Here is an 18971-nt window from a genome sequence, read left to right as displayed (position 1 = left end):
TAGACACCAAAACTAGATCAATCCATTGCTTAGGTGGTTTATCAGCAACCTTTATCTAAAAGCTAGGTTTATGATATAAGGAAATTTTCCTCTTCAGCATACATCACTTAAATTACTTTCTTGATGGCAAGTTAAATATTGATACTACCAATCAACCAGTCTCTTAGAAGGCTACGATTGCCAATTGAAAATGTAATTTCGCAGAGAAATAATAACTAGGTCACAAAGGATAAGTTTTAATGTGGACATATAAAAAGTTAAGCAATCTACCATTTTGCCCACTGTAGAATATGGTTGCATTGCATTATAGGGAGTGTCCGTTCATGCTCTTTAATTAGCTGAAAAATATGTTTTCCACAGTGTCTGTACATCAAAGTTATTTGAAGAAATGGTTTTCGGGACTCGGGCCCGTGACTCGTTAAAATCGCCTCTCTCTCTCTCTCTCTCTCTATCTCAAGCAAAATTGATCGGCATGCCCCTCTTCGTCATTCTCAATCGCAAGTATGACATACCAAACCGAAAAAACTGTTATTGCAAAAGAATCATAACACATTGCCAGTGTTACAAAATGGAAGAAGTTGATAGAAATTCATTCCTCGGTAACCAATTTGTTCTTAGCCACGTAAAATAAGTCTAATACCTCGGGCCAGCCCTAGGAGAGCTGTTAATCAGCTCAGTGGTCTGGTTAAACTAAGGCATACTTAACTTACTTTACGTTTCATTATCGTTGGTGGAGGTGGAGGTGGAGGTGAAGGCTGTGGGAAAAGTCATTTGAAATGAGTCAAAAAAGTGATTGCACCCCATAAATGTTTTGCCTCACACCCTAGACTTCGGCAGGCGACTGCAGGATGTCTTTTCTTTCTAAGTTCTCTAAGATTTCCCATTTTTCTTAGACATACAGACAAACTTATCTGCTTAGGTCCTTGGGCCTTTGCTAAGAAACAAATTAAGCACAAATATGGCAAATTAAAGTAAAGGATCATTATTACACAGAAATTAGCAAAGAAAACTGCTGGTTCAAGGTTGTGGCAAACACGGCCTTAAAAGTCTGACACTGCTGACGTAAGTAGCATAGAATGGAAGATAGAGTTTAGGCCAAAGTCCAAAGGCTGGGACCTATGAGGTCATTCAGCGCCGAGAGGAAAATTGCGAGTAAAAGGTTACAAAGGTGTAACAGGAGGAAAACCTCGCAGTTGCACTATGAAATAATCGTTAGGAGAGGATGGACAGCAAGATGGAAGAAAGATGTGATATGAATTGAGGTACAGTAAAAGGAATGAAAGGGGTTGCAGCTAGCGTCTGAAGGGACGCAGCAAAAACCTTTAGTAAGGGGATGGTGCCGTCCCCTTACGGGGGTAAATAGCATCGATGAGCCTATTATTTTTTATAAGCTTTCACATTTCAACTGTATTATGTATTCCTTTTATACATTCATTATGTTGCATCATAAATACTCTGAGGAGGGCAAAATTTGTTATTTTTAACTGCATATTTTCCTCTATAGGAGGAATCAGTGGCTGGTTTAAGCTTGAGAAAAATGACTCGGTTATGGCAGATGATATCAGTGGTTAACGATCCCAATATATTTTAGTATTCTCTGTTTCTTAACCTAACACTAGTAATAAAATGTATTTTTCTTTTACCTTCATTGCTATTTCTAAATTTTGCATGTTCACTCCATTATCTTTCATTTCCAAAATTTCTGGTTATCTGCTAATCCACTTATATGAACCATCTGGTTGGCTGCACTTGACATCTATAGAGAGCTTGTAACGAGGCCTTCAGGGTGATTCTGTATGGAAAAGAGCATTCTACCACGGTAGAGACCGGTTTGGTTTCACGGCCATTTCCCTAAAAGTGTGACAATCTACTATGCACATGGACAGCCAGTTTGCTTCTAAGAACATCTACAGCACGTTATCGATTTTATCAGCCGTTACCACATTTACTGGGAAACTACTGAATTAGGAAAACAAATATCAGAGGTAAAATCATTCACCTTTGTAAGTACTGGATTCACAAGGTTCTGGAGAATAGATGTTTCCCTGTTTCTTTGCGAGTCTTGTCTGTCATTTGATATTGCCTCTTAATATAGCGACTGTACGTCAGACATCAAGAGGCACTCTAGGATAACCCAGCGAATTAATCATATTTGACCTAAGTTGTATACAATTGACCAGAAATTCACTCAAATCAAAATAATTTAAACCTGGATCTACCATTTTTAGTAAGACGACATCACCTGGTAATTTGCTGTGTAAGTTCAAGCGTTACATGGACTTAGTAAGAATCCAAGTTAAAGCAACACTTCAATGTCCAATTTGAAATATTACTTGGCAGTTTGGGCCATCCCAAATTTTGCTCCTGGGTGGCATATGGCAGACATATGCGCAATTTAATTATACTGTAATGTCAAATAATCTGACTGAGATAACAACCAAACTTCAGTTGAATTTTAATGCAGCTGGCATTCAAACTGATCATATTAAAATAGTAGTGATGAAATTTAGGCACAAGGCTTTCACAAAACCAATGATCAGCATTGTTACAGTACTAAAACCATATTACTGTCTGTAATTCAAGACTACTAGGTTAGATTCCATATTTTCTACCTCATATTAAAGCCCGTCTGCACTTGAAAACTTATAAAATACTGAACACAGCTTTATTACTATAGAGAGTTTCTAAATTCCCCAGATATTGCGAGATTTCTCTTTGGCCACTTTCTAATACAAATGCAAAAATGTATTCCACTATAAACATTCTCAAGACACAATTTCTCATAATTTTCAAATAATGATTCTTGTTTCAAAGCTACCTGCTTCACAATGTATCTTGGATTAAAATAATAGGCCAACTATATAACATAAAAAATTTATATTTCAATAATATTAATTATATCACATGACACTAAGATTTACAAGACTAATTCTCTGTCGCAGGAGCCTGAAATATATTACAATCTTTTGCTATTACATAAAAAATTAATATACACCACAGAAAACATTTCCTAACAAAATGTAAAAAAAAAAAAAGCTAATGAAATTTAATCAATAAAGATGGCATGGAAAATTTGTGACACTTATACAAGTTAAAAATAAATAATTTGACTTCCGATAAAACATAAGTTATGTCTGATGAATAATCAGAAATAAAAACTGTACAAAAGTAATAAAATTACAAAAAAGCAAATACATTAATTTGTACATTCCTTTCTATTTACAATGGTAAAAAATATATCAAAAAATATGGGAACACAATTCCTCCCTAGGTCACAGGGTCTGGGGAACCAATATAACCTCCCTACCACAAACAAGGTTTCAGAGAGATCATGTCCCCTCAACATGACATTCAACAACCCCCACCCTCACACTCCTAAGACAATAAAACAGTAAAAACACTATTGACACTTTGGCTAACGAAGCCAACATATAATCAGCACAATTGCTGAAGGTGGAGCAGATGATTTAGAAAAACCACACACCATGACTGGGAGGAACAAGAAAGTAAGAACAACTATCATAACATTTGGAACTGGGAAGAAGGAGAGAGGGACTCGTGGTGGCCAGTCTGAATCACCTGACATCACAAATTAACAAACATTGCCAACAGTGAATTGAGACCCATGAGACCAGGGGGAGGCGAGTATTTTTCCCTAACAAATGACAGTGCAGAGCTGATTACAGCAATTAAAGGGGAACAAAATGGAGAGACCTTAAATTGGCCTTAATGAGATGCAAGTGATTTAATCCTTGCTTAAACTAATCTCGTGCATCAAGTGAGCAACACCAACAGTATCTACATTTGTACATATTATGGTAGTTTGTTACATTATTGTAAATATTAATTTATTACTGTACTACGAAAAAAAAGCAATTATCATCTGCAGTCAGAGCCTTCCTTATATGGATATAAACTGTGATGTAATGATGGGACATCTGGCAATGGTGGTCCTGACATTGGTCTGGGTCCCAAACTACTTGCCGGACCTTCATTCTCCGAGACACTCCCTCTTGTTGTTGCAATTTGAGCCTCTAATTTTTGTAGCATTTCCTCTGGCTGTTCCGGTCTAGGCAAGGATCCTAGCCTTCCAATACCTTCGTTTAACTGACTGATACTGAAAGGATCTGGTGCACTTAGAGAACCAGGGAGCCCGGGTGATGCATTATATGGGTGACTAACAGGTACAGCTGGGATTCCAGGTTGTGACAACTGGGAATCTCTGAGATTATTCGCATTTTCTTCAGGATGATTTCTCAACGGAGAAGAGGGCGGTGGCGGTGCTGCAGAGTTAGGTATTTTTTTATCATGTAGGGTTTCAGAGGGTAAATCAGGCGGCTTGGGTGCAGGAGGGCCCGGCCCATGATCTTGTACATCCGGCTGTTCTCTTCTCTGAGTATTGGACGCTACATAGCCATCAGATCGTCTAGAGAGTTTTAACTTGAGTGGCTGCTTGGGGACACAAGATTCATCTTTACTAGAGTCTGAATCTGGTTTCGGTAAAGATAGTCGAATCTTTATTTGAGGAACAGAATCTGGATCGGATTTTTCCTCTGAAATAGCACTGACTAAACTAGGTTCACTTTTAACATTATCACTATTTGAACTTTCACTTTTCCCCTTACCAAATTTAATGACTAATTTTGGAGCACTAGAACTGTCCCCTGGAATCACCTTAATATCACGTTTATCATTACCACTTCCATCTTTACTATCCACACTGGAACCATGACTGCTTTCCCCTAAATAAACCCTACGTTTCTTGGCCTTTTTCTCTCTGTCTGTACCCTTAACCCCACTCTTCTTCCCTCCCTTGTCAAAGTCTGCCATGATTTGTTCCCGAAACTTCATGCAGTCATTCTTGATCTTAACCAAAGTATTTTCTTCAGAAAGTCTCTTTTTAGGAGGCCGTTGTTTACCACCCATTTCTTTGGTGTCTGTAACTGTTGTAAGTTCACTGGTCTTTTTACCCAAACTAATACGCAACTTAGGTGGGGGCTTGGCACTACATATGTCCTTCTCTTCTGGAATCTTGGAATCCTTGGCACTTCTAGGTCTTTTGCGCACAGCATCCAGTCCTTCAGATGCATCAGAGTTACGTTTACCAGATTCGTCCATGACCATTAACTCCCACTGTAAAGATTCCCGTGGTTGTCTCTTTCTTCTGCCACTGCTTCCACCACTAGTTGTCTCTCCTTGTGTGTACATTTTATAATCTTCTCTTGTTGGTATAGAAGTCATGGAAGCCACAGCCTTTGGGATAGTGATACCAGTTCGGACATGTGGTGGTGGGTTAGGATTGCTATTAACTGGACCAGATTCCATCAGTTCATTAGGTCTCTGATCTTGATAGCAATACTGGCGAATGAGCTCTTTCTTTCTCATACGTATCTGTCTGAAGATAGAAGTTGTAGATGTAGGTGGTGCACCTACAACTTCCTGGGCTGGAGCTGATGTGTTACTCGTTGAATATGAGTTTGCATAGGGTCCCTTGATTTTCAGCTTCAACTGATTTGTTTTCTCATCTATTATCTGTGCAGTTGGTACTGCTAGAGATCCCTTACCATGATCTCCATTACTTTTAGCTGATAATTCTGAAGACTGATTGTGATCTCTGGCCTCACTTTCTGATATAATAAGCTTAGCATCAGAGCTCTTGGTAATAAATTCGGAACTGTACTGTGGAATATCCTGATTCTGATCTGGGGTTTTGGATGCACCTTTCAAAACACTGACTTCTTGTGGTGGACTGGGAGAATGTACACTAAGTCGTAGCTGAGAATTTTGTTTATTTTTATAATCAGCCAGCATTTTGGCAACTTCATCGCTAGATCTTGAACTTCCTTTTTCTTTATGAGACTTTGACTTCTTGCCTGGCTTCTTGGAGGGTTCCTTGTGCTGCTCCATAATGTACGTAGGGGTTGAAGAGGTTTGCTGTGGTGTGGTATCTACTGATTGTCTCTTCTCCCTTGACTTCCTAAGATCGTCCAGGGTGTTGTTAGCAGGACCATCATCATCAAACTCGTTGTCAAAATCAAAATCATAGACTGTTCCAACAAGTTCTTTAGGCACTGATACATTATTGAATCTTGGGCTCTGACCTCTACCTTTTCCCCTACCAGCACTCCTGCCACGACCTTTACTATATGATCCCCTTCCAACCTTCGCAGACTTCTTATCTCTTCCTTTTGTGCCTTCTTTAACCCACCTTGGAGAGGTTCCTTGAGATCTGGGAGACTTCTTTTCTGGAATTCTCTGTTTTGGATCCTGCATATATATTGGCACTCTCTTCTGCACTGGTTCTTCTTTCTGATGAATAACACTATCATCTACTGTAATGGTTTCTATTTTTGAATCAGGTACTTCCGTGGCAGAACGCAGTGGAGAGTCTACTTGAATGGGACTCGTCACAGCTGGCAAGGGAGATTTGTTCACAGATGTCACAGTAGTCTGGGTGATTGTTTTAGCTACTGATACAACAGAATTTGAAATAGGAGGTACAATGTTCATTTTTGTTGTTACTATGGAGCTAGCTGTTGTTATTACTGGTCTCGGAGCTTTACTAGCAACTTCACTTACTTCAATTATATCATCATCGCTTGAATTGACACATTCAGGCACCTGAGTTTTGTTGGACTTGGGTGAAATCTGAGGGGGTTTAACTACTGATCTGCTTGCAGAAGACATTAATACTGAATGCCCAGAAGGAGAAACCTCTGGTGGTGTTACACTGGTGGCAGAAGGCTGAGAGGTGGCTGTTACATTATCATTCTTACGAAGTATACTTGAGGGTGACGGCTGTGGAGGTGGAACTTTCTGTGTTAATACTGGTGATACAGGAGGCAAGGGAGGTGGTGGCTCCTCCCTACTTACTGTAGATGCCGTTACCTGAGCTCTACTGCTGCTTTGGGGAGAACCAATACCAGAAGTGACTTTGTTGCTGGAAGCAACAGGAGAAGACAAAGGTGGTGGAACTGCTAAAGTATTCGGCAAACTAGGAGAAGATAATGGCTTGGTAGTTTTGGCTGCAGGTGTTGCCTGTCTATTGCTTGTCTTACTGCTGGTTAACTGAAGGTCTGGTGTAGGTGGTCTGTCATCCAGAGGGGGTAACCTAGAGAGTCCCTGAGCTGTGCTCATGTTTCCTTTCTCTGAAATTTGGTTCTCTATGGGAGGAACAAACTGTTGCTGGCTGAGTGCAGCTAAATCTGGAGGCGCACTGCGTTGCTGTAAATATAAGGGGTAAAACTGGCTTATATTGGATGCAGCTTCCATCATCTGTCTCAACTGTGATAACTGATGATGGGCAATCCCAGAAGATAACAAAGGGTGAGTTTCTAAGAAAGCAGCATTATAAAGCTGGTGCTGGGCATCTGGATAAAGGGGACGCTGGTGCAAATCCAGCATTGGATTTACAAGACCTGACATTGGCAAGTGAGTTCCACTACTTGGATCAACTTTATGATCTGGCGGTGGAGGACTCTTGCCCCATTGGGTTCTCCACTGCTCTCTAAAGTTTGCGGCAGGTGAAGCCACACTTTTTGGAGGAATGGTTTCCATGGATGTTTGAGAAGAAGGAACTAAAGATTCAGGTGGGGGAACAGAATAGCTGGTTGAGCTGGCTTGATTACCTGGAGCAGGTGCAGGAGCAGGAGCCGGAGCCGAAACAGGTGGGGGTGGAGGAGGAGGTGGTGACACTGGTATCTCACTTGCTCTCTCCTCAAGAGGTTTGGTGGTGCTGGGTTCTGGCTGTGCCTCTGCCTGCTTCTTCATTTCTCCTATAACATCCTCTAAGTTCTTTCTTCTTGCAGGTGATATAAATTTGTTCAAGGTTTGTTTTTCTTCTTCCACAGGACAAGGTAACACTGTAAGTGACTTATTAATGTCAGCCTCCAAACGAGACTCTTCAATATTAATACTATTTACAACACTATTTACACTGCCCACATCATTACACACAGGATGAAGTCTATCTACAGGTTCAGGTGTAGTTATTGCACTCTTATACCCACTGTCCTTGGGCTGCTCTACTCGTTTTTCATTTAAAATGGTAACAGGCTCATCATCACTGTCAATACGAACTTTCTTAGGCTCTGGCTCAGTATCTGATGTTTCTATGATATCTTCCAACCTTTCAACCTTTAAATCTTCATCCACATATCCAAACACACCTGACTTTTTCTGTTCATCAACCTTATTACTAATACCTAACTGTTCATGGGTCTCTTTCGGAGGTGGCTCTCTTTCCGAAAGTCTCACTGGCATAGTTCTGAAAAGGTCTTTTTCTACATTATGCTGCACAGATTCTCTACTACTCGGTTCTTTACAGGTTCTCCCTTTGTTATCCTCTACCGGTGGCTCTTTGTCTTGCTGAGGCTTTATGCTTTCTCTGGATGACTCCAATGTTTCTTCTAAGGGTGGCTTTAACCGATCACAGGTATCTTTTCCTCTGAGTTCCCTTTTCTCAAACAAAGAATCTTTATCAAGTGTTCCTTGTTTTTCCTTATTCGCAACTTCCTTTTCAATCTGGAATATCTTTCACTCTGGAAATCTCTTCTCTCTCTTTCATAGACAGAACTTGTTCTTTTGCAAATGGAACTTTATCTTTCAACAAAATGCATTTCTCTTTTCCTGGAACAACTTTATCCCTATGCAGGACTACTTTATCCCTGGGAGACAAAACCTTTTCTCTTGTTATAATTTTCTCTTTCTCAAAACTGATATCCTTAGATGTATCTTTTACCTCTCCCAACAGGCTTAAATCCTTCGAGGAGAGTACTTTTTCTCTGGAATCCTTTTCTTTTTCTGGTTCTTTTTCACTCAAAGCATCCTCTTCCCTAAAAGTATCCTTCTTATCCTTTTGTACTTCCCTCGTATCTCTTAAATCCTCTTTTACTGCTTCCTTTTTTTCGGAGGTGGCGGCAAATCCTCTGGTTGGGGTAGGCTTGATTTGGCTGCCTCCCTCAGGGGCCTTTTTGCTGGGTTTGACTTGCTCCTCCTCAAGCTGTACCGTTCTTCTGGGGGGGAGTTTGGTGATACTGCTACTAAGGTTTTGGGAGTGTGAAAGCGGTTCTCTCTCTCTTCCTCTTCTTCGTCCTCCTCTGGATGATGATGCATTAATGTTACTTGTGTAGTCTTGCAAGGGGATATCACCAGAAGGAGTTCTCTGTCTGCACTGAGCCCCACTTTGACGTAATCTAGGCTCCAATCCACTCTCTCTTCTGATGGGAGACTTGGAAACTGGGTCTTCTGCCTCCTTGGGCACTCCGGATTCACTTCTTTCAGTAATCGGCGGCTGAAACCCGTGTTCAGGCCGCCCTTCGGAAGTTTTAAGCTTCTTGTCAGGGGCCTTCCTGAGGGTTCCAGCAGCCGGTTTCTGGTTTTCAGTTTCTCGTTCGTCACTGTCTGATGTGAGGTGCAAGTCACCTGAGACATTGGAGGGGCCTCGAAAGGACTGGTTTTTGGACGAAGACTCTTGAACTTTTTCATCAGTATGTCCATGAGCTGGGGAGGGTATGGTCTTTTTGCCTGGAGTTGTTGGGTATATGGATTCTGCTTCATCGGAGGAGCTTTGGTATTCTTTGACAAAGACATCGCCACGAAAAAACTGCCTTCCTGTGCTAGCCTTAACTTCTTTCATTGGCTCAACCAGAGCAGAAGGCTTATCCTTAGAAACAATTCTTTTTACACTAGATTCATCATCACTATCTGAAAATATGGATTTTGCCTGCTTCTGGTTAGGCTCCTTGGAATCTTTAGAGCCTTTCCGTACAATAGACGAAGTCTCAGCTTCACTCTCCGATTCAGAGTCAGTAACAGTTGTGGAAGAGGGAGCCTTACCTGAGCGCGGTGACTTAGATTTTGATCTTGCTGTTGGTTTTGCTTCAATGCGTGAGATTCTCTTGGCCTTTGTGGGTGAAACAGCAGGTGCTGGAGCTGGTTCAACTTCTTCTGGAACAGACGCTGTTGTACTGACCTTTCGGGTGCCATCTTTAATATTCTCAGCAGCTTTTCTGGCAGCCTGACGCATCGGTACATACGGTAAGATTTCTGGTTGTTCAAACAGACTCTTTTTAGGTGTATCTTGAGCATCAGCTTTGTCATCTGCTTCCTTATCATTCTTTTCCTTGTTCTTTCCTCTTCTTCCTTTGGTAGGAGTAGATTTCTTCTCCTCTGGCACTTTCTTCTCCTCCACATGATCAACATCATCATCCTCATCCTTCACTTCTTTAAGCTGTTTTGTTGCTTTCTTGACTTCTACTGTAGTGGTTTCTGCAGGAGCAGGCACAGGCATGGTTGCAGCAGCAGTTGCTGACGTACTCGTTGTATTCTGACTAGTGATGAGTTCCGATGCCTTCTTGGCTGCCTTCCTTTGAGGCACAAACAAGTGTCCAGTAGTAGCCGGATCCAGATCATTTTTAATACTAGGTGACTCATGATCAATGTCCTCTGACTGCTTGGTCTCACTTTTCGATCGTTCCAAGACCCCTGACTTTTTCCCAACTTTACTTACCTTATCAGTTTTCTTTTTGTTCATTCTTTCTGCCTTAGCCTCAATCTTTGGAGTAAATTCTTTTTTAGCTGCCTTTGTCTTCAGTTTTGCATGACTCTGAGAATCTGTGGTACTTTCTTTGTTATCATCATCTTCACTATTCACATCACTATCACTCTTCTTTTCAAGTTTCTTTGGTCCTTTACTTAAAGCCGTACTATGACCATCATCTGAGCTAATGTCTGTGCGGTCACTTGCCCCTTGAACTTCACTGCTTACAGCAGCTTGGTCATTACTCTTTTCACTGTTATCTTCATCACTTGAAAGTTTGTAAGTGGGAGGCAACAACTCATCATCGTCACTGAGTTCTAGTTTTGGTGGCTCAGACACTGGAGAGTTTACATTGGCAGGATGAACACCTGCAACACTTTTATGCCACTTTCCTTTACGAACTAATTTCTTTTCTTTGACAGGCGTAACACTAGATTCATCTTCACTACTTACACTAGAATCAAGCTTAGAGGGAGTAACCTTTTTCTTATTTCTTCTTTTAGTAGGTTGGGGTTTTGGTTTAACGGCTGTCTCTCCCTCATCCTCTGAAGTCTCAACACTGGGACGTTCTCGTACTGTCTTTGAGGATGATGCATTTACTTCAGTTTTAATGGATTTCTCAGGTATGAGAGCATCAAAGTTTTTATTGTCCTTATCATCATCACTGGAAGCAGGAACACGATCCCGAAATGGTCGACTTTTGATAGCACTAGCACGACCACCACCTCTTCTCCGGCCTACCCTCCCTCTGGTAGGTCTACTTTGTACCTCAACCTTCACCTTATCCTTGTCACTTGGGTCAAGGAGTAGATTTTTGATTTTGGAAGAAGGTTCAACCTTGATTGAATGATTCTCTTTGTTGGTTTCTTCTTCACTGCTAGTGTAAACTGAATACCGATCTTTGCTTTTAAGAGGGAGAGTCCACTTTGCAGAGGCAAGAGAAGATTCAGAATCACTCGTGCTATACATAGAACTAGAACGAGACCGACGTTGCTCAGCCCCATTGACGTACATCTTTCTGTATGGATTGTCCGATTTGTCTTTTGGAGGTCGAATGAGTCCATTGACATCCTTTTTCCGGTGCAGCTTCTTGTTTTTCTTTTTGGTCTTTTCTGTCAGTGTACCTGCTATGCATGCAATAATCTTCTCAAATTCTTTTTCAGTATGCACAGGAGCACCAGAGTGAGAATACAACCGATCATAAACAGAGGGACCATGATTGGCTTGTAACACAGCATTCAACTCTTGAGATGATAGACTTATGTTCATACTATTGATCATTGCAACTTGCTTAGCAAAGGTCTGCTCTCGGATTTTCATGAAAGACCTTGAAAGCCTCTCTCGCCGATTGACCATGTAACACAAGTTGCGAACCTAGAAAACACAAGGAAAACTATTAGAACACAAGGTTCAGTACTTTAATGGCAAATTTAACACATATGTACACTGTAAAGTATTACTATTATAGAGTAAATATTAACAGCAGAGAATCATCTAACTGCAAAGAAGCAACCTGTTTAACCTAATACATGGGGTTCAACATATACAATTAAGGTTACATGCCATTTCCAGAATATTTATGTAATTGTAAGCACATGAAAACTTTGGCATGATGACCTGTCCCTGGTAACTTATTGTATACCACAAGGCTATTTATGAAAACTGTTAAAAATACCAGACTTCCAGGATTCATGTGACAGTATCTAAATATGTATTAAGTGTATGTTTGAGATATAACCAATATAATAATATAAGGACACAAAACTCATACAATAATGTATGCAATACCCTCAAAATAAAAACTTTCATATGACAAAGGAAAAAGAACAAGAATATAAAAAGAAAATGACAAAATGAATAGAACCAATTCTTTACATAAATTAAAGGAAACAGGAAATGTTTAGTAAAGTAAAATGGAACACCAAGAGAAATAAAGGTTAAATGGAAATCAATAATACAATATAAATTTGCAAAAGGACCTCCATGCCCTATTAATGGCAGTTGTCTGATACTGGTCAAATGTTATTGTTGTAAGAATCTAATCAGACCTGACCAAAATGAGACGGCCATGAGCAGATGCAATTAGCAGTGCATACATTAGATAAGCAGGCAGTAGGTGTTACTTGACATAGGGCAGGTATGTAGTGCTGTGAACACATTTCCTTTGTAATACCTCTCAGCTTAGTGAATTATTTATGAGTGAAATTTTATTTTAAAGCTACCAGGACTGTGCAACAAGATATGAAATTTTTATTGTAAAGTTACCAGGGATGTGAAACAAGCTCTGAAATTTTTATTTTAAAGCTACCAGGACCGTGCAACTAGCTCTATCAGCACAGTATATAACACCATCACCTTGTATATTTGTTCTCATTACAGAATACATCAGATTACAACATTGTGATCAGATTACGTAACTACTGCCTTCCTGCGCTTTAACCTTTTAGACATGAGGTAATTCTTTTACAAATGCACAAACCTGTTTGCAATCTCTATCTTTAAACTTCTGTATTTATTTAGGTATCTGAGAGTTTATTCATGATGCTGGATTTATATGAAAGCCTAAAAAGTAAAGGGCTTTTCTATACACACTACACATTGCTCATCCATAATAATAAAGTTAAACTCAACAAATAGTAAAAATATTATATCCTTTTGATGGTTATAGTAGTTTACTCTTAAAATAATTATGTTTCGCTAAAAAATCACCATACAACTTTCACAACAACTAATGGGTGTATAGAATAAACATGTTGCAGATCAACGCAACTTCCTTAACATATTTGTGTGCAAAACTTAACATTTTTTGGTTAAATTAAAATACTTAAAAAAACGTTTACTGTTCATCAAGTATAGAATTGCTTTCTCTAAATTCAAGGATATGGCTCGTTCATCAAACATCTATACAAATGAGTATAAAGAAAAAATCCATTCAGATTAGCATTGTTTTTTAAAAGAATGATGCTGTAATGCAAGACAATGCTGTACTGGGTTATTCTGGTTATTCCTTTTATTAAAAATAGTGGGTTTTAAAAAATAGCTAGTGCCTTCATAAAGTCTGTTAGGCATACTGGACTGTATAACATTAATGAAATAAAAATTCCTAAAAATAATTATTAAAGTAATTTCATTAATCTATACAGTCACATTTAAATATTCTCTTAAGGCTTGCCAATAGGATTTTTACTTGACCTAAACTAGTCAAGTTGAGCAACTATGTGGGAAGAGACTGACAGAAACAGATGAAATGTAAAAGGCACGAAGCTATGCAGTTAGGGCATACAGGTTGCTGCAAAGAACCTTTAGAAACATCTAGAGTATACAAGCATTGGAAAAGGATTACTCTCAAGAATATATTAGGATAGAGTAAAAAAATAATGCCAAAACACTATGGTTGATCAACTTTCTTGTATGGATGTGAAATCTGGACAATTATTAAAATAGAAAAGAAACAAAGTGCAAGAGCGTAATGTGGACAGTTTTGAGTGTAATTTGGATAAAGTAACAATTGAAAGAATTTTTGAATATGCAATAACTGAGAACTTCTGAAAACACTTAGAAAGAGAAAACTTTAATTTTATGAAGGGGAGGTTTGAAACGTAACTCTGTGAGGAAAAATCATGGGAAATGAGAGGTGAAGGAATAACCCAGATCTTATTCAAATAGCAAGAGATGGAATAGTGTAGAAAATCACAATTAACAAGCGAGACACTGCAATTGAAGGGCTATATACAGATAAGCCAGGGCTTGAAACAACAAAAACTTATATTAAAAAATAGGGTATGAGTAAAAAGCTCGTATCATATCTAAACAAAAACTTGTGAAAATACTATATGTAAATGTAATAATGTGCATATATGTACATAATAATTATTTTCAAGTGCATTTATATCAAACTCCTTTCCATTCTTGAGTCATTTACATTTGCTTTTATTCTATCCTTTTCGTTCAACTAAACTTAAAAAATTCTCACTCCACTGACGCAAGAATGGCCTCATAAAGGTAGTGCCCATAACCGTTGCCTGCACTCCCAGCACATATTCAACGTCCTGTCTGTTGTCCTGTAACTTTACTCAAAAGCACCTCTTTCCCTTTTCATTATAATCTTTCACTATCCAAAGAAGAACTTTTCCCTATTTAAGTTCCCTTATATACCTTTATATCACTTTAATTCTATTTCTTACCTACATTTCATAAAATGTTCCTCACAGCAAGATGTGGTGGGTCCTTTTCTACTAAAGGACATAACCTTAATGATTAACAAGTTCAGCTCTAAAACCTACTGTAGTCACTATTTTACTAAATAGGAATATAAGATTTCTGTTAACTGGTATACAGGGCTATAAAAAAAATTCAATATTTTGAACCTAAATAAAAAACTAAAACAAAAAGAGCTAAAGTATTTCTATAACGCTACAAATTTTCTTCATGTAATGCATCCATACATATGGGGGCACTCCTACTTTTCCAATGTGTCATTTCTCACAAAACTACATACAAGGTCTCTGGTATACTGCAAGTCCTTTTTTTATAAAGGTGATGAAAAGAGATCATCATTCAAACAAATCTAACACAAATAGCTAAATTCTTACTTCCTTTTCCTAACATGGTTTACATTCTTATCAAAATATTTACTGTGGTCAAAAGACAATATCCAGCCGAAGTTGATCAAAATATCAAAGACTGCTCCCAATACCGTACATAAGATATTTCAGAAAGAATTGTATTCTTCTGAACACTCACCCTAAACCCACTGAAGATGTGAACAATCACCATACCAAAAGAAAATAGAAATCTGTATTCATAACCAAAATAGCTTCTTAAATTCACATTATCAGTATAAAATGGCCATATTTTTCTGAACACTGACTTTAAAACTAAAATAGACTATAGATATTGAACAGTTCAATATAACAAGTGAAATAAAAATCCTGTAAAATTACTTGCTAACCTTTCAAATAAATCAATATGATCACAACCTCCGAGAAAATTAAACTTTAAAAAAATGAATTTCAACTGAAAGTGAAAATTCCATAAAGTAAGGCCATGACTGTAGCAGAGGCTTTATATATATATAAAAAAAAATTATAGTGATGCCGATTCAGTTACAAGATGTTGAATCAACAACATAAAAAGTACCAAATCCACTGAGGTTGCTGGGTGAAATTAATTTCTTCACCACAGGCTTTACTGCTAGCTACCTAAGGTTATTGGGATCATTGCTACATCTACTGTACCTGTTACTATCATATTGTCTTCAGATAAAATGTCATGTTAATGACAGAAATAAAATCCAGAAATATTTTATGTTCCATAACATTCTAGTACTTATCAAGTTATGTATTCAGACAGCTAAGCTATAGGATACAGAATACCACCTTTGGTATTCTGTACCAATAAAACATTTAACAGCAAAAAGGTGACACTGCTTCAGAAAGTCTGAATTAAGATTATTTCAACCTGAACTAACAGACAGTACACTAGTGTAGGGGCTCCAGAAGGTGAGAAGCTTCCTATTAACTGCACATGATACAGGTGGTGAGGTTGAAGCCCTTCCCAAGCAAACCTGCTGGTACCTTAATCTTGCTTTGGACAAAGATTTAAATCATAAAACTCCACTTGTAAAGTCCAACTTGGTGTCCTTGGTCATGTAAGGGAAAATCTACAAACTATTTAGTGCTGAAACGAAAAAATTTCCTTTTTCCTAATGGTTTACGCAAAGAAAACAATAGGATTCACATCCGTGTGCATCGCCAAAATCTAGATGAGGGCTAAAGTAATTTAAAAAGGCTGAAATTGAATTTCAAATCTCATAGTTTTAACTTTTAATATAATCCGAGAACCAAAATTTTACAACTGAGAAAGAGAACATGCAATCTCAAGTTATAATCTCCAATTTAAAAACAGTGAAATTTTACTGTCATTAAAAAAAATATATATATATACAAAAGAAAATTACCTCTATTCCCAAAAACTTATTTACACTTTTCAAAGCAAAGTACCAAAGCCAGGCACAAAAATACAAAATATGTAGTAAATTACATTTTCACTGAAAATTTTAGTGATATTCACACCAACAACTGCACCACCATATTAAAGTTTGAAGTACGCATATGTAACACTATACAGGAATATAAACGCAGCTGTCTTTAAATTTGCTTCCCGAGGAAATGTCTCTAAATTCCAATCCGGAAAAATATGCCTAAGAAAACATGCAATGCCACGCCAGTGCACATCTTTATGTTTGAAAGCCAGCTGAAAAAAGACAATATAGTTACAATTCACATTAAAAAGCAATTACAGTACTATAGCAATCAATAAATCTAAACTGGAAACTGTCCATCAAAATTACAGTACTAAACGGCAAAAAAATTTGGGTAAAAATTATAACAAACATATAAAAAAATAAGTGAGAAATGCATACATTACCTATGTATTTGCCTCCTTTCTTTTTCAGATCAATAGTACTTCAAATCTTTAATTCTAAAATAAAACCTCAGGTCTTGTTTCAAAAATCATATTTTTCATATTCAACATCGATGAAATAAAAAACAGAACCACTCCATATATCTCTCAGCATCATTTGACATTCCCAGTAAAATCCTATGCCTAATCCTTCTCAACAACTCAAGGTCTACAATTGTCACTATCCTAGGAACATTTTGAAAGCACTGCCAACAGTCTATTGTGAGTTTCCCTTAGATAAGCTTTGCTGAAATGGCACTTTGGTGTTGGAACTTACCATCACTTTTTTCTAAGGCAGGGACTATACTTTACATAAATACCCCACAAAGGATTTTATGATCAATACGACTGGCACAACATACTGTAAGGACTACCTCCCGGTTTTTCCAGTGGCCCTTCGACATGTAGCTGCAATGATTCCAGCCACCTTTAATTTTTGTCATCCTAACTATTTAACCACAACTTTTCATTATTTAATGCTTAACTGTTATTCATCTATGAATCTTTTGGGCCTGTTTTGTGTAAAGAAACTAATTAACAAACTTGTTAAACAATGACTTGAGAATATAAGTAGCAAACAGAAAATGTCGAAATATCAACAGCAGTCATCAAGGTCAAGCTAATTATTCATCTGTATCACCAGTGAGAGGATGAAGGTGCTTCTGATTGTTGTTCATTCAAGCTTGATGACTGCTACTGATATTTTGACATTTTCTGTTTGTTACTTATATTGAGGACCGAACACAATTTTAAGTCCCTATATCTCCAAATCAAAAGTAAGACCTTGTAGGTTTGAAAACACATCTGAAGGGTTCTGGTGTTCCTCCTTGTAAACACATTATGGATCCTTTCAAAGGATGCAAATATCTTAAAACCAACTTTGCATGGTGTGACCATACTAAAAAGGTCTGAATTTTAACTAGCTTGAGAGCTATACCTTCTAAAGCACACGGAGCTTCCAACTTTCTTTTGTTCTGCTATGACCAGCTTAAAATACTTTCTAAACTAGTTTATGGTGACAACCAAGTGCTTCTACTCTCGGGGCTAGCCCAAAGAATTTGTCCTTGAATGAAAGGTGAAAACTGAAGCAAAACAAAAGAAGATTGGATAATAAGGGAGGAGACCACAGGGAATGAATGAAAACAGGCAGAAACTAACGCAGTTCATGGTCAAACAGGTGCCACAAACAGCCTTTAGTACTGCCTACAGTGTGCTGTGCCGGACAAAGCATAAGCAGTAGCTAACCATGTGAGCTAAAGCTAAGAAATAACTTCCTAAAGGAGGGTAGACAGTCAAATCCCCTTATGAGCCATCTAAGTGTATAGACCACATGAAGCTGCACCACACTGAAGATGCTACTAAAAGCTCTTTGCAGTGTCCCTTCAGCCCCAGATGTACTGCTTTTTGCCTTTTGCATTTCATTTCCCTTTAATCTCTTACCATTTCACTGACCGTCTCCCTATTTCCACCTCCTATTTGTGAACACACCTTTTAAGAAACTGAGGCTTGACCTAAGAGATTTTTTTTTTTATTTCTTTTACATCTCAACCGAATCAAAATAGCAAATACATAAAAAAGAGGTCTGTGCTTATTTTACAAAGAAGACTGGGAGAATTTTTTTGTCTGGCAATGGTACTTTGAACAGAGGCATATATATTTGAACATGTAAAAAGAATATAAACTACCGACAAAAATGGAATATTTTAATGTACTTGTTCACTAAAACTATTTTAGTTACTTTACATGCTATTTTAATTTTACTTTATAATTTAGTTAACCATGCTATTACATATAAATTATCATGCAATTTTTACAACAACTCATCAAATATGTACACTGAAGGATTTTCATACAGCTTGCCGTTTTCACTCATTATAAAAACATCAGTTCCAAATCAACTAAAAAATATACGTAAGCAGCCAATCACAGTTAACTGCTACCTCATAGACTCTTCTCTTACAATCAA

General features: G+C 38.0%; 1 protein-coding gene across 1 annotated transcript in view; it reads right to left on the bottom strand.

The window, feature by feature from the left end:
* Nucleotides 1-2860: 2860 nt before the first annotated feature.
* rno (rhinoceros) overlaps nucleotides 2861-18971 on the bottom strand; it is a 50924-nt gene continuing 34813 nt past the window's right edge. The window contains 2 exon segments of the mRNA XM_067129172.1: nucleotides 2861-8526; nucleotides 8528-11914. Coding sequence (XP_066985273.1) covers nucleotides 3880-8526; nucleotides 8528-11914 — 8034 coding nt within the window. The 3' untranslated portion in view covers nucleotides 2861-3879.

This window comes from Macrobrachium rosenbergii, chromosome 27 (genome assembly GCF_040412425.1).
Source record: "Macrobrachium rosenbergii isolate ZJJX-2024 chromosome 27, ASM4041242v1, whole genome shotgun sequence".
In the NCBI taxonomy this organism is placed as follows: Eukaryota; Metazoa; Arthropoda; class Malacostraca; order Decapoda; family Palaemonidae; genus Macrobrachium; species Macrobrachium rosenbergii.
This window is presented reverse-complemented; position numbering and strand designations above follow the sequence as displayed.